Source organism: Nelumbo lutea, chromosome 1 (assembly GCF_056320005.1).
Source record: "Nelumbo lutea isolate HS-2025 chromosome 1, American lotus-T2T, whole genome shotgun sequence".
NCBI lineage: Eukaryota > Viridiplantae > Streptophyta > Magnoliopsida > Proteales > Nelumbonaceae > Nelumbo > Nelumbo lutea.
This window is the reverse complement of record NC_142684.1, coordinates 61463545-61479116: the sequence shown is the minus strand read 5'-3', so window position 1 is coordinate 61479116 and position 15572 is coordinate 61463545. Positions and strand designations below refer to the sequence as shown.

Below are 15572 nucleotides of genomic sequence, written 5' to 3'. Positions count from 1 at the left end.
GGGCTCAGATTCAGATATCAAGTTCTTTCCTAAGCTTTTCTATCTATTTAGATTGAGCAGAAATTACTGATGGAGATGAATAAGAAATCAATATATATACTTCTAAATATACCAACATTAGGATTTACATATACAAGACACGACTCATGAAAAACAGATTACCTTGATTCAAATCAAGACATCCAACCGAGGTTCTTCAGAAGGTCAGGCCCAAAGGGTCTTCAACGACCCATAAAGAAATTTGAATGAATCTGAGCTAAAATCCATATAATCTCAAAAACAACATCAGCAAGGAATGACAATAAAAACGCAAGATCATATAAACTTCAAACGATCACGGAATGGAAGGAAAACCAGGCAATCGCAGTGAAACGGAGAAATGATGACTTGAAGAAGAAGAAGAAACTTCAGTCAGAAGTAGTAAGAGAGAACAGATTGGAAACGTAGGTTATAAGGTGAAGAAGATGTAGGCTCCACTCCAAGGCTCAAGAGTCTGCAAGTTCGCAGTCTGCAGGAATCATGGTTGGACACATGGTGGCTGAAATGGAATTGGACCCAAGATTGTTTGCAACCGTTGGAAGCAAGAACCACAACCCACCCCATCACCAGGCCGCTCACCCCCAGCAAGGCATCAACCCGATTGCTGGCCAACTTATACCACTTTGCCTGTGCCTGATACAGTTGCTGATTTAAATCCTGTCCATTCTCTCGAGCTTCATTTCGGCTTTTCTCTGATGAGACCAGGAGTAGTTTTTGAATTGAAAATACAAATTTGTTACAACAAAAACACAAAGAAACCTGTTAAGGTCTGTTTAGTTCACAGTCAGAATAGGAACTGGATTTGAAGATTTCTCGAAATCAGAAATGGGAAAAGGATTCTGATTCAGCCCAACCAACCAGTTGGAATCGGAATGGCCCATTTTGATTCCGATTCCAGAACCTTATTCATGTGAACCAAATGGGCCTTTAGTCATCTTTACAAAAGTGAAGCTGCTAGATATGTTTTCAATTTATTTTGTCAAAGCATACATAAAGGAGGCGTTCTACAACATGAATGTTGTTTAATTGTGTTTCCTGTGTTGGAATGCAATAATAAGTTGGTTTTGTTTCAAAAACACAATACATGCATGTTTCTGAAACCATAAAAATGATGATTTTTAAAATAAAAAACAATTTATGTGAAATAGAAACTAAACTTATTTTCACATCAGTTAGTTTTGTTTTGGTTTTGGAGCTTGCAACAAGAAAAATAATTCACATTGGAAAACATCCCCTAAACGATCCGTTATTTTAGGTACGTAGCATTTCCATAAAAGAAAAAATAAGACATCCATGTCCATAGGGCTGCAAATAAGTCAGATCAGATCCAATACGAATCCGAATTCAATCTTAAGGTCTGTTTGATTGCTGAGAAAAAAGAATATTCCTGAATTATTCTTCCTTTCTTGTGTTTGTTTACTGATAAACAGTGTTTTAGGATGAAAAACAAGACGGATGCGAGATCCCAAAATTAAGTGAGCAGGGTCGCACCAAAACAGTGCGACCCCGGTGAGAAAAGAAAAACACTCACGCCCAAGCTGGTGCATGTTAATCAGTTTGGTAGTGTTTCTGTTTCTGCCAGATAGGTAGTAAAGCAACGTTTTTTCACATTTTTTTTCTGTTTGGAAAGCTGAATTTTATCATCACTTTTCTTGTATTTGCAATCTATTTGGTACAAATCAGTCACCGATGCATCAAACGTTAAATATGATGTTTCATGCATCAAGAAGATTGTGATTTACAAGGCATGGGCGTTTTTTATCGTTTTTTCAAAAAACACCTGAACCAAACAGCATGAAGGGTGACAAAAAATGAAAACGCCGAATTGGCTCCAGCGTAGTACCATTTTCTTGATAAACGACATTGATACCAAACACCCCCTAGGCCTATGTTGCTGGTATAACCAACAAATAATGGAATATCTGTAAGGCTCAGTTGAATGGATGAAGCACCATTAACAAATAATGGGATACCAAACTCACCAGGTGGGTTACCAATTGAGACACTCAAAAATAATGTTTTACTACCATTGAATTTTAGTTTAATCCTGCATGTAAACTATGCCTGTTAATATTTAGAATTACGTCACTTTGTAATGGAATGTCTGAAAATGACCTTTAGGCCGTGTTTGGTTTTGGTAGGTGAGAGTGTGAATGCATGAGAGTAAATTGTAATTTACTTTTATTTTAGATTTGACCTTGTCTTGTTTGTTTGTGAAAACTGAAAAGTAATATGGGAAGTAAAATGCTGTGGCCCCACACCTATACCAAGGTTAGAATAGAGTTAAAATGACTATTTGTTTGGGAGTGAGTTAGGAAGCTAGATGATATGGTTTTCACTTTATATGAGAGAGAATTGAGGTAGGAGGGTGATAGAAATTTTTTTTATCAAATTTTGAGAAATAAAATTTACATTGCTAGTGAGTGTAAATCAAACAAAATAATACAAATTTTATATCAGGTAAAAGTGTGAATCATAGTTGCAAAACTGAACCGTGTCTAAAATTTGTATCTGATTTAGATTTGCACTGCAACCAAATACAACTTAGGCTTAGTTTGGAAAGAGTACAAATGCAAATATGCACAGTGTAAATACATACTAAATATAAGGTTTTGCACTCTACATATTTGCATTATTTGTACTCCTTCCAAACTCGGCTCGGGTGAAATGGAATTTATAAAAAGATAACCAGAAAAAATGCCTTAAGGCACTAAGGCTTCAACCAGATGGCAACATAGAGAAAAGCATAGAAGTTACCATACAAACCAACAAGGCAGATCCCTCTGGAAGTTGAACACTTGAACTCAAGTTGAGATCAAGGTTGTTGCCAGGATAGCTAGAACTCTTGTTACATGAAACAATGTGTTCCTAATACCAGTTAGGGCAAAAAAAGTTCTCGTTACCAAAATCATTGGGTTCCGGGCATGGTTTTAAAAAACGATATGGAAACAGAACTATTTTGGTCACCAGTTTTTGGGTCATCGGTTCAATCGTTTGGTTCGAACGGATGGCTTATTCTAACAAAAAATAAAAAAATAGTAAAAAATGTTAAATGGGTCGACCATCCAAGTCAACGGGTCGTTAACTGATTCAACGGCTTTTGACTAGGGATCAGGTTTGAGGTAAAATGGAACTGGTTGCATAGATGGTTCCTGGGCCAAATGGTCTGACCGTCCAAGTCAACAACGGTTCTAAAACCATGATTCCGAGTGCAACTAGGCATCACATAGGCAAAAAGAAAAAAAAAAGTTGTTTCCATTCTAAGAAACACCAAAACGATATTTTCTTCAAAATTGGCGCTCACAAAAGCCAAGGCATCCGATATTTGAAATAACTTGAAAATGCTCACCAAAGAAGAAAAAATGAGGAAAAGAGTAAAACACATGCACCATGCTAACATGAAAGAGTAAATCATTCTCTAGATGCTTAGAGATTGTATATGAGTCAACCTGAATTCAGCCAGAGGTTGTGTTTTGTCGGGCATGTGCCGTATTTACTCTGTACCTTCTAAAATTTGAAAAACGGTTCCTTCACGCTTTTGCTGGTGAAAAAAAGCTCTCAAGTCTCAACTCTACATAAGCAGTGACGTATTACCCTTTCTCCTCAAGTCTGACTTGAATAGCCCCTGCTCAGATTTAATGTCCAAGTTCTGACTTCTGAGGCTTAGCCATCAATTTAAAACTTCAATTTATAATTTTCTATTGTTCTCCACGGCACGGAGGGGTGTTCCCATTTGCGATTGAATTTATGAATGGAATCTATAATGTCGAAAAGACATGGTACTAGAAGAGTTTTGATCAATTAAAAATCATATGAATTTTGATAAAAATAATACCTTCTGATTGGTTGATTGATTGCAAGTTTTTCAGATATGATGCATTTGTAGTATCATAGTCAAACTCATAATGTAAATAGAGTAATTTTACATGGTAGTTTCCTAATTCAAGCCCGAAGGTGCTCTTCTATGGCGTCGAAGATGGTCTCAGCCGTGATGGCTCGAGGAGGTGGGCGAGGGTGTCGAAGGCACTCAATCAGCCGACTAACGAAGTTGAAGACTGGCCGGAACCGTAAGATGATTAACCCAATCTGTCCGATCACTCCCCCGGTGAATCCAACTATGGCTAAGGGCTCCATGCTCCAATGTCTATGCCTTCTTCTCGAAAAAAAAAAATTCTAAAATGTAAAGAAGTAGAAACAAACAAACGAACAGAGATGAAAAAAACAAGAGTTATGCTATAAAAGGGGATGGATGGATAATAGGGGTATTATTTATATAGGGCTTGTGAATGGAGCCGTTTCTTAAGGCACAGTTCCCTAACATATTAAACAGTTTCTGTTTTACGATGGATAATAATAGCTACAATTGGAAACGACTGTTAGCCAATTGATTAAGATTATAAGCTCTCTCTCTCTGGTAACTTTTGTAGTTTTCTTATCCACCCCACAAGAGTGTCCTTAGAAGAATGACAGGAAGTGTTTGATTATTATTATTATTTTTTTGGAATGATGGGCTGGTCTCTGGAGAGAAGTAATGATCATATTCCAACCTGAAAAAGAAAAGAAAAAAAAACATGCTTTTTCACATTTCTCAGCGTTTTGTTTCAGTAGCTTTCATCATTTTCTCACGACCAAGATGCAACCCTGATGGGCTTCAAAGGTTGGAAAAGGAAAAAAAAAAAGTATAAAATAACTCCATTGGCCCAAAATATTGATGGCCCAAATTAGCTTATGCCCATTAAAAACAAAAACAGTAAATTTATTAAAGTACATTAATGCAGTTGACCCAGCAAGAACCCAAGTTAAATCAAACCTGTCCGAATCCAATATTTACTTGAAGCCATTTCCACTTGTTTAGTGTCAGACTGTCAGTCTGTCAGAACATTCTAAAATATTAATTATTAATTAAATGAAAAAATATCATAAATAGGAGCCCCATACCCACATGGGGGCCCAGCCCAATACACTCAATAGATCCAAAACCCAAATTCTCTCTCCCTCTCTCTTTCTCCTCAGTCCTACCATTTCTCCAAATTTTTTAGTCTCTTTGTAACCTCTGACATACCTCCCATGGTCATTTTCCTCTGGCTTTCCAAGATAGACCACGAGTGCCAAATCTACCGGCTTACACCAAGTATGTTCAAAACAAATTAGGCATAGGATCTCATATTATATTAACTTAATAGTAAAAGCTTACACTTTCATTTCTCCATTTCAGGCCAATATTATCTTCAAACTGGCCCGGCCTCACGGTGATAAGTGGAGTGAAGAGTGAAAACAAAATTAGCCTTTCCTACAACACGTGCATCAAGATGATGCAAGCCACTAACATTACATTCCAATAGATACATTGACAATGACAGGAATAATGAAACCCTAAAATAGCTGTAGCTCTCACCATGTGATTGTGCATCAACTGTTGAGGTTCTTTACCTAACAGTTAGAGACTATCTCTGATCTTAGTTTCCATGCATATTCATGCCGCTTAGTGAACGAGAAAGACCATTCCGATCTTCTAGTTTGTGAAGTTCACTTTCTATGGTTAGAGCAATCTTGGTTCCTTCTGGATCTGGCTCTGGCAGATCGACATGGAAAGACCCTTGCTTGATTATTGGTGCAACTGGTTTCATGTTCATTGATTGCTGCTTAATGTAGTTGAATAACTCTTGATGAAATGCATGGTCTAGGGAGAAGCAATCATCTGCTCCATTGGCAGAATGTCGAGATGAACCAGAGCCTTCTCTTTTGCAGAAATGTGGGAGAGATGCATAATCCATTATCTGCATACAGGTTGCAGGCTAACAATGTTAAAGCTACAGTCATTCAACATAAAATTGCTTAAGTTTGTTCTGAAAGAAATGGCAGGACCAAGCCCATGTAATGGAAATACCAAAATTTAGGTTACCAACAGCATATCAAGCAACTCCATGCTTGACCTTCTTCGGGTTACACATCTTTTCACTTTAGTATGCTATGAACTCTTGCTATCGAAATTAAATGGGAGGTCAGTAGGGAAAAAGAAAAAAAAGGCAAGTGTAGCCTCACCAAAGTGTGGAACCTAACTTCTTTTAAGATTCCAAACTATCTGAATATCAACTTCCCTACTTACATTGGACTATTACAAAGAAGGTACATTTCAAAGTATTCAAGTAGTCTATATCCAAGTAAAATAATTCACGGAGGAAAAATATACTACCTTTAACAACTCATCTCTTCCACAACCTTGCAGCACCTGAACTTTCCGTCTTGTCCTCTCTTGTAAAAGAGGCTTCACAACCTGCCAACATTTCATCAAGATGTTGTTGGCACACTAAAAACTGTTGACGATAGAAAGGAACAAAACTTGCTTATAGTGAAATGATGATAACTATGCTAATGGAAAGTAATTTAAAGTTTTAAACTGGATGTGCATAGGGTAACCTATAAAGGTAAAAGAATTAAATCCCAAGAAGGGGACAATAGCTACCTTCCAACATGATGAAAATATATAAGGAGCATTTACAATGTAATATGTTTCTGTCTTCTCTGGATAGTTCAAATCATCAATTGTAGATATGGTAGTCAACAACTGCATCAACAGATGAAACAATAACAAAACTAAAATGAGAAGATTCATTCATATAGAAAGTTCCATAGAGAGAACAGAACCTTATAATCATTTATCTTTACAAGACAAATTAGGACTTTTCAGATAACCGGATAAGCACAGGAGACCAGTCCAGACATTTGCTAAGATTTTGGGTATGTTAAGAACAAGAAACAAGAATTTTATACCAGAATATGAATACTTGCAAAGTAACGTGATGTTAAGTCCTCTCACAATTACCCACATAATTTGGCTATTCTTGTTTGTTCAAATCTTATGCAGGGTGCATGTGTGGTCCAAAGATCTTGCCACAGAGCCTGCAGTTATGTAGGTTTGATCCTGCACATCCATACTGGGAGGTATGCTGAGTGACACATCTCAGATACTGGGCCATTGGCTATTTTACTGCCAAGTATAGGATAATTGAACTGAAGTTCCCACTGTTGCACAGGTTATCCATATTCAAGGAGCTAAGGGGAATATATATCTCATTCCTGTTGGTAATTGATCTTTTTCTGGTGTTTTTTGCATGTGTGCGTGTGTGTTCAGATATTTCATACATAGGCGAACCATTTTTAATAGTTTACAACAAGATGCAACATTACCATATCTAAAACTCATCAATGTTTATCAAGCCTAAACTGTTAGTGCCAACACACTCCTTTTTATGTTATTGGTATTATCAATATCTTGGTTTAATTATTCATGAGAGAGAGAGAGAGAGACTGGAAGAAATGCAAGCAATAGAATTAAAGTTGGGCAAATAAAGTCCAGCGTGCTTCAGGAGTTTTATTCAATCAACACAGCTGGCTATGCCTTTCTAACAGAACACTAGAACGTAATTCTGGAGACACTGAGATGGAAGAGAGGAGAAATGAAAAGATATAAGATAAAAAATGACAACATTTTGAGGAGACTCAGCAGTACAGCCACTTGTTGACAAGGTAAGTGAATAGAAGTGGTTGTCCCTACCAAACAAATAGGGTCCTAGGTTGAGATTCTCAGATCTTTTATCTGATTAACTTAGAGCATAATTGGAGAATAAAATTCATTCTATCAATCGCATTTAGCTATATCTATCAAAAAGCAACATTTAGCTGGGTTGTGGCAGATAATGATGATGGTTGCAATGGTGATGATGATAGCATTAATTCTGGAGTTTTAACAGCTTATTTCTTACCTTGAGAGTATAAAAGAAAAAGTGGGAAATTTTGTTAATGTTGGTAAAAGAATATAATGTAACAACAGATTTAGGTGGCATTTGTTTGCCTTAATGGATCTCTAAAGTCTGGAAAAATGACTTTCTGATGTCCTAGTTTGTTTGGTGCAACCTCTGAGAAATATCACTTAATTGTAAAATGGCCTAGTTTGTTCTGGTTTTTTTTCCCCTTTTCTGGGTGATTGGTTGGAAAGCAACTCTGTGCGTGTAAAGCCCAGATGTAAAAAAGGGGAAAGAAGTGAAGGGAAAAGGAAATAAAGAAAGAAAGAAGGAAAAAAATTACATATCAATCACAAGAGCTAAATTAAGAATCATTTTTAACACATTTCTATGTAAGATATTAATACAGAAAATACCTTTATTTGGCTCAAAGCTGAGAACTTTAGACCAGTCATGTCCAAAACTTTTACACAGGTGCTAATATGTCGCCCATATGCTTTTGTTGCATAAGGCTACAAAAGAAAGTAGTAAGACAGGAGAAACAGGAACTAAACAAGCATGTGAATTTTCAGATATTGTACTTACCAAAAGTACACGATCTCGATATTCATTGATTTGAATGTGTGACTGCACATAGTAGTGGACCTAAATAAAAGGAAAGTTTACAAGTAAATATTACACAAAGTGGAAATTTACTGATAAGTCAAGGACGAAAATTACATACTTCCTTCAAAGATATGCCAATAATGCACCATTCTATGTTGGAGAGTATATAATTTAAACGGCAAGTAATTATAATTGTACCTTTAAACATAAAGGGAAGCCCAGCTCATGCGGCTCCCGCCAATGCGGGGTCTGTTGTTTCATAAATTTAGGATAAAAATCTTTTAAGTACAGCCAACTCCAAAAGTTGGCACAAACAATGAGTTGAGCTCAGGTTTGGGATTGGGCATGGGCCCATTCAAAATTTAACAAATAATCAATCTAATACAACCCAAGTCACACCCTACTCAATGTGACACCCTTAGATTTTCAGCTTCTTTACATTTCTAAATTACTGGTATCTGGTATATCCAGACACCAACTTTTAAAGACTCCATTCAAATTGTATTCCCACCATGCTTTACTGCTAACAAATCCTTTTTGAGAATCATTAAGCGTTTTGGGCAGAACTTTAGTAGTATAGTTACTTACAGATGCTTTATCAAATGTGCTTAGACCTACTCCAATGGCAAAGACAGGAAGGCCCTGTCAGACAAAGAAAGGAGAACATGCAATTAGAATGTCAAATCTTTGCTCGCATGGTTGATTTTGTCTACAACTGCAAGAGATGGAAATTGTATGCAGACCTCTTTTGAGTAACCTGACAACCCTATAAGTTGTGAATCACGAACTGCTCTGTATAAGTTAATAGGAATTATGGGTTTCTGCATCAAGAAAGAACAAGTAAATTAGTAAAACTACCATATTGACCTTGTTTTTACTTTTCTTGGTTTGTTTTAAAAACTACACTGAAGTTCCTAAGAAACCTATCAATAAAAAAAAAAAAAAAAAAAAAAAAAACAATTAAGTTTAGTCAATCAACGGAAAATGCCAATTAGGGGCCACTGTTTGGTGTGATGATAAAATCACAGGCTGACAAGGGTAAGGTTCAAGACTGATAGCTGCTACTTCATTCTAAAAAGGTGGAGGTTAGGTCTGTATTCATTCCATCCCTTCCAAGACCTCATATGGTACAGACCAGCATTGAATAATTGCCGTTTTTAACATAAATGCCATACATGATTTGGCTGACGTAAGACATGCAAAAGAAAAGATGCCCAAATATCAGTTTGGACTTCAACTCATACCAAAGCCTGAAAAGAAAGTATTAGATCTTTTTTTTTCTTTTCTTGTTCTTCCCAGACTGGTAACTACAGAATGGATTGTATATCACATTTAATACAAACACTCACCGCTAATATATTGTCAATCTCATTTTGTATTCTCCAATTTAAACAGTCCACCAACTGGAACAAGACAAAGATATTTCAGTACAAATAAAGAAAGAGAGAATTGGATTTTTTAGACATAGAAGTATAAATGATTTAGCAGAATATTTTAGATTTTAATCAATATAACTGTATCCAACCATTTTATGCGCCTTGGTGACGTTCCACTCTCTTGCCTTTAGAAACCGCACTAAAGTTTCAGCTGGGTATCCTTGATGCATGTTCTGGGCATCATGAAACAAGCCTTGATCAGATTATAGAAAATCCAAATTTCAAATATCAATATAATTTTCCAATTGAACAAAAGAATGCATGTAACATGCAAGAGAAAAATAAATAAAAAGCACATTCTTTTTCCGGATCTAATTGATTTTAGCCAAACCCCATAAAACGGGAATTGATAGAAAAGAAAATTCAAAACTTGAATACAACATTTACATTACTGGGCCTGCTTTTGAAGCGAAAAAGAAAGAAAAATTGGGCCTGCTTCCTGCTGCATAAGACAGCTCCCAACTTACTTTTACAGAAAGAAGAAAGATGAGGTCTATATCTATTGTACTGGATATGAGAACCGAAAACCTATTGTCTGGCTACCATGTAACCCCAGCTAATTTCAACTAAGAGAATAGAAAGAAAAAGGAAATTATAGAAATGGTCGTATAACCGACCCAAATAGTTGGGATTAAAGCGAATTTGAGTTAGCCTGTGGGTTAGCTGAGACAAAATAGTGGCGCTTTGTGCATTCAGTGATGATGCTCACTGAAAACGAAGACCACATAAGACTTCCCAATTTTTAAAACAAAATCTGATAAACTCTCACAGCAAGAAAAGTAATTAGGCAAATTCCATGTAGCTATTAAAACTCTCAGAGTTCAGAGATAACACTAAATTACATAGATCAAACAACCTTAATGGAACAAACAATTAGTGTACCGACTGAACTGCAACCCGAGTTTCAAAATGAAACCATAAAAAAAAAAAAAAGATACGATGAAGGAAAAGAAAAATTATAAAAAAAAATGTCCATTATAACAAAAACTGTACACAGCAGCACTGGAACAAAATCTCGGTCCAAGAGCAAAATTGAGTAATTTTCAAAACAGAACAATTATTAACAAGATCAACTTCAGAAAGCTCAAGCTGCACAACAGTATAGACAGATCTCAGTGAAGAGCCCTGTATAGGCACGAATATATGCATATACACACACGAAATTCTTACAGAAGAAATAGGGAACATAGATCAAGAAGCTCAAGAATGCGTACCTGAAATGTTTTCTTCAATGGCTCGTCCACTGCAACAACAGACAAAAAAAAAGAGTCAGGGATCGTCAATGCAAGATCAGCAACACAGAAAATGGGGATCGAAGGAGCTAACCATCGTCCATCAGAGCTTGGAATTGCTTGATCGCATCTTGAGAGGCGGTGCCCATTTTCTATTTTTCGCCAAAATTGCTGTTTAATATAGTTATTCGAGGATCCTTTTTTCTGAAATATTAGTTTTTCTCTTTCTCCCCTGTTTTCGAACTACGGAGAAGAAGACCATTAAAGAGAGAAAGAAAAAGATGACACAGAAGCTGACCCCAACCAAAAGAAAAAGAAAACAGGGGAGCGTCAATAAATGCGGGCTTCCTCAGAGTCCTCCCCTCCCTCTCCCTGCAATTCAATTCCCACCTTCGCTTCGCTTTAATTCAGAAAAAAAAAAAAAGAAAAAAAGCAGAAAGCCAGAAACACAAATTTCCATAAATCTAAAAAACAAAAAACAAAAAAAACAAAGAAAAAATTGTAGATTCCAATCGGATGAAACAAGTATAGCAATTTGAGTGTGGGACCCGTTTGGGGACACTTGTCACAGATTGAATGGAAGTGCATGAAATGTATAGAAAAAAGTGTAGAAGATCGGAGCAGTGTATATATACGCTGTTGTCAGGGATCAGAGGAAGCAAGGAACCAAATGAGGTACAGTGCCGATAAGTATGTGTACAGCAGTAGATGAAAAACGTCTCATCTTTCTAAAGTTACCGTTGGGGCTGATTGGTAATTTTATAAATAAAAAATGTACATTTTTTTCAAAAAAGTTAAATAAAATAGTAATTGACATGCATACTGATAAGTGGTAGGTGTAGAACAGCCGTGAGCCCACGAGACCCCGAATTCAGAGGGTGAGTTATGACATCCACCCATGTCAAGATGATCTCGACCATCCAATAAGAATAGAAATAAGGGACATGGCTTTTCAACGTTCAAAAGGGTAAATCAGTAAATCAAAACCCCCTACAACGAGGTCAGTGACAAATAACCATGAACCTTCACTTTTCGATAAATACCCATTCATTAATTTTAAAAATTATTTTCGTTCAGTTGATTAAATTTTTTTTTTAAATCTACAAACAACCCTTTACTTATTTAACCAATTTATGATTCAATTAGTTTTCTATTATAACATTGAAGCCTCTCAAAAATGCTGTAATAGATTCTTGTAGGTTTCTGGATGGATTAAGATATGCAAGTAGAGGTTTTATAGCTATAAATTTATGATTATATTTGTTTTTTTTTTTATTTATTGGAGAAAGAAGTTGATAGTTTTATATTTTAAGATGAAGAGATATTCACGTCAATGAAATAAAACAAGAAATACAAAAAAAAAAAAAAACTATGACAATGAAATGATTCTTGTTAATTTAGCTACTTTTTTATTTGGAGAAATTAATGGAGGCTTTTTTGATAAATTAGCATTTAAGAGAAAGGGTGAAGAACAAAAATAAGGAAAGCTCATGTGGATATTTTGATAATTTAATGCATTCCTCATTTGTAAATGGGCAGGGGCATTTTGTGGGGATATCTTTGTAGTTTACCCAAAAACCCAAATCTATTTAAGGAGCCCAATGTGTTTTCTTGTCCAAAATTCACTTTCCCTTAGATTTCCATTATGGTGCGTTTGGTTTTTAAGAAATGGATGAGAAAGGAAGCATACTTGAAAAATATTCTTTTTTCTATGTGTTTGTTTCAAACGGAAACTTGGGAAAGGAAAGGAAACACTAGGGACATAGGTTCCCAAAAATTGATAAGCAGGGGCTCATTAATTTGGTGAGATCCATGGTTTTTAAAATCAAACCTGTTAGGAGTCCGGTTATCGGTTCTAACAAAAAAATTAAAAAATTAAAAAAGCTGAAAAACGGTCAAAACCGTTCGAATGGTTAACCGGCCAGTTCAGCGATCAAAATCAACGGTTTTGGGAAAAACAAAACCGGTTAGGTGATTGGTTTCTAGTTTTTCCAGTCCGACCGTCTGGTCTGGTCCGGTTTTGAAAACCATGGTGAGACCCCGTTGAAAAAGGAAAAAAGGTGAGAAAATTTTGTCAAAAGACCTCTCACAAACATCATTGCCTCCCTTCTTCTCGTTCAACAGTCCCATCTCCAACATTCTCGTTGGACGATAAGTGTAGTTCTGGCACTATCTCTTCATTCCCATTATTTTTTATACCCTTTTTACTCTTGTTTCGTTTGATGGGTGGCCATCCAAATCTCACTACTGGCTCCATCCGTCCTTGGTCATTCAGATCTCACCACCGGCGTTCTCGACGAAGGTAGGCTTAGATTTGGCATGATTGAACCAGATCTAGCTTCTAATGGATAATCATTTGAGTTTATCCACACATCTTTTTTTTTGCTTCAAGTAATCACATACAACAAAGTATTTGATTTCGGTTTCAGTTAATAGGTGATCTTAGACTTAATATTTTCTTGCGATCAGCTTAGTAGCTATGATTATCTTATATTATATGAAATGAGAAACAATGTGTATTGCAAGCAAGTACCATGTACAATATGGAACATGAAGAATGTGAGAAAGGATGGCAAACTTGATCAAACACAGGAAAATGAATTTTGATCAAACTTGATCAAAACAGGATCATAGAAAACTTGATCAAAACTTGATCTTATATTCTTCATGTTTTGATCAAAACATGAAGAATGACCATGCAATGTCATTGAAGAATGTGAGAAAGGATGTCAAACTTGATCATAGAAAACAAACACAGGAAAATGAATTTTGATCATAATGTTTCTCTGGAAACAAACACCGGATGCAAAAATGAGAAAAATGTATTTCTTTCTCATCCCATTCTTTCCCATTCCATCCTTTCTCGACAACCAAATGGACCATTAGATCACAAATGGCGATTTTTAATAGAAGTTGCCTCTATAAGCATTAAGTATTTTACAAGACAAACTAGCCTTGAATGGCTACTCGTCCTTATTAAATATGTTTATGATAAGATTACCCTTGACCTAGACCCAGGTTTACATCAGCTAGACCAACCAGCATACATTCAAAATATATATTTTAATAAACTTAATTGACCATTCAAGGGTAATTTAGTCATATAAAATAATACTTAAATTATCGACAACTTCCATCAGAAATCAATATAAACAACTCACTAATTCATTCACAAGGGCCTCTTTGGATGATTTGAAAAGTTGTGATAAGAGAAATGTGAAAAAAGAGTGGAGAGTTTTAGATGATATCCCTAAAAGGAAATGATTTAATGTTGGTTTGGGGAATGGTGGATGCCAAACTTTGCCACATGGACCCCTGTCCACCCACAACTTTCAAATAAAAAAAGAAAGAGATGCACAACAACAGGTAACAACTGGCACCTCACGTGAAATTGCCGCTTTTGAATTTGAAGAAACCAAACCAAAATTTGATCTGAATTCATCATCTCATATCAAATGCCCATCACGGCCAGCCATTAGTTTTGTGCATGTTCTAATCATGGTTTTTAAAATCGGATCAGATCAAACGGTTGGTCGTTAATATTGGTCAGGTGACCGATTTTGTTTTTTTTTTTTCAGATATTTGCAAAAAACTTTGATTTGGTCAATAAATCATTGACTCAAGTGGTTGAATTGTTTGAATCGTTCAACGGTTTTGACTGTTTTTTATTTATTTTTTATTTTTTAGTTAGAATGGGCCGATCATTCGATTGGAATGATTAAACCCTTTAGCCCGGGAACTGGACACCTGACCAGTACGTTCTCTAAATCGGTTTTAAAAACCTTAATTCTAACCGTACATTAGGAATATATTCCATTACTGTTATTCGTGGGGAGATGTTAACCCTACGGACTATGGATCTGAAATTTGTAAAACAGAATAAATTACGTGAACCCCTGGTTTTGGTAAAACGAAAGAAGTCAAGATTCCCTACAGCTACTAGTACTGTTGAATGTGGTTCAAACTTGAAAGCCCTTGCTATATATTCCAGTCCAGTCGTCGTTCTGATACGATTTTTTATTTATTTTTATTTTTTTTAAGTCCAGTTGGAGATTTGGAATGAGGGAATAGTTTTCCATCTGATCCGATCCTTCCTATGCCTAAAGCCCCGTTGCTTATACTGAAAGACTGCCAACTTTTTGATGACTCGTTCCTGTCGAATAAATTAGATTTTTTTTTTTCTTTTTATTCTTTTTGTGCTTGTGTGGAGTGGGGAGGGTGTTTAGAATTTTTTTTTTTTTTTTTATGTTGGGATTTAAAGATCAATAAAAGATGATTTTATAAAAATATAATCATAAGATCTTTTAAACCCTCCAGACCTGGCCTGACTCAGCATGAACCCAAACCCATCCCGAGTTATGTTAGGTTAAGCTCGGCTTTGGCTTGGATTGGTAAACTTGAACTTGATCTCATGTTGGGCCAAGTCCAAATTTGAAGTTTGACCCCCAACCGACCCAAATTGAACCCCTATCTATGACTGTTGTGGTAACTAGATCTGTTCATAGGCCGGGCTTTGG

The 15572-nt window shown here is 36.0% G+C and overlaps 1 protein-coding gene across 1 annotated transcript; it reads right to left on the bottom strand.

Annotated features, from left to right (window-relative positions):
- Window positions 1–5173: 5173 nt before the first annotated feature.
- LOC148874833 (phosphatidylinositol/phosphatidylcholine transfer protein SFH1-like) lies at window positions 5174–11755 on the bottom strand. The gene is made up of 11 exons (XM_088963779.1): window positions 11150–11755; window positions 11038–11066; window positions 9913–9996; window positions 9737–9790; window positions 9131–9208; window positions 8976–9029; window positions 8367–8426; window positions 8198–8293; window positions 6503–6604; window positions 6233–6313; window positions 5174–5816 (listed from the first exon to the last, which is right to left on the bottom strand). The coding sequence occupies exons 1-11, from the start codon at window positions 11202–11204 to the stop codon at window positions 5496–5498; spliced, it is 1014 nt and encodes a 337-aa protein (XP_088819905.1). The 5' UTR covers window positions 11205–11755; the 3' UTR covers window positions 5174–5495.
- Window positions 11756–15572: the final 3817 nt, after the last annotated feature.

Bases quoted from the DNA above. Each gene is read 5' to 3' on its own strand.
- LOC148874833 (XM_088963779.1), bottom strand. From the start codon at position 11,204: ATGGGCACCGCCTCTCAAGATGCGATCAAGCAATTCCAAGCTCTGATG. The intron at 11,067-11,149 runs GTTAGCTCCTTC...CTGTTGTTGCAG, and splicing joins CCAAGCTCTGATGGACGATG to TGGACGAGCCATTGAAGAAA. The intron at 6,314-6,502 runs GTAGCTATTGTC...AAATGTTGGCAG, and splicing joins TATTTTCATCATGTTGGAAG to GTTGTGAAGCCTCTTTTACA.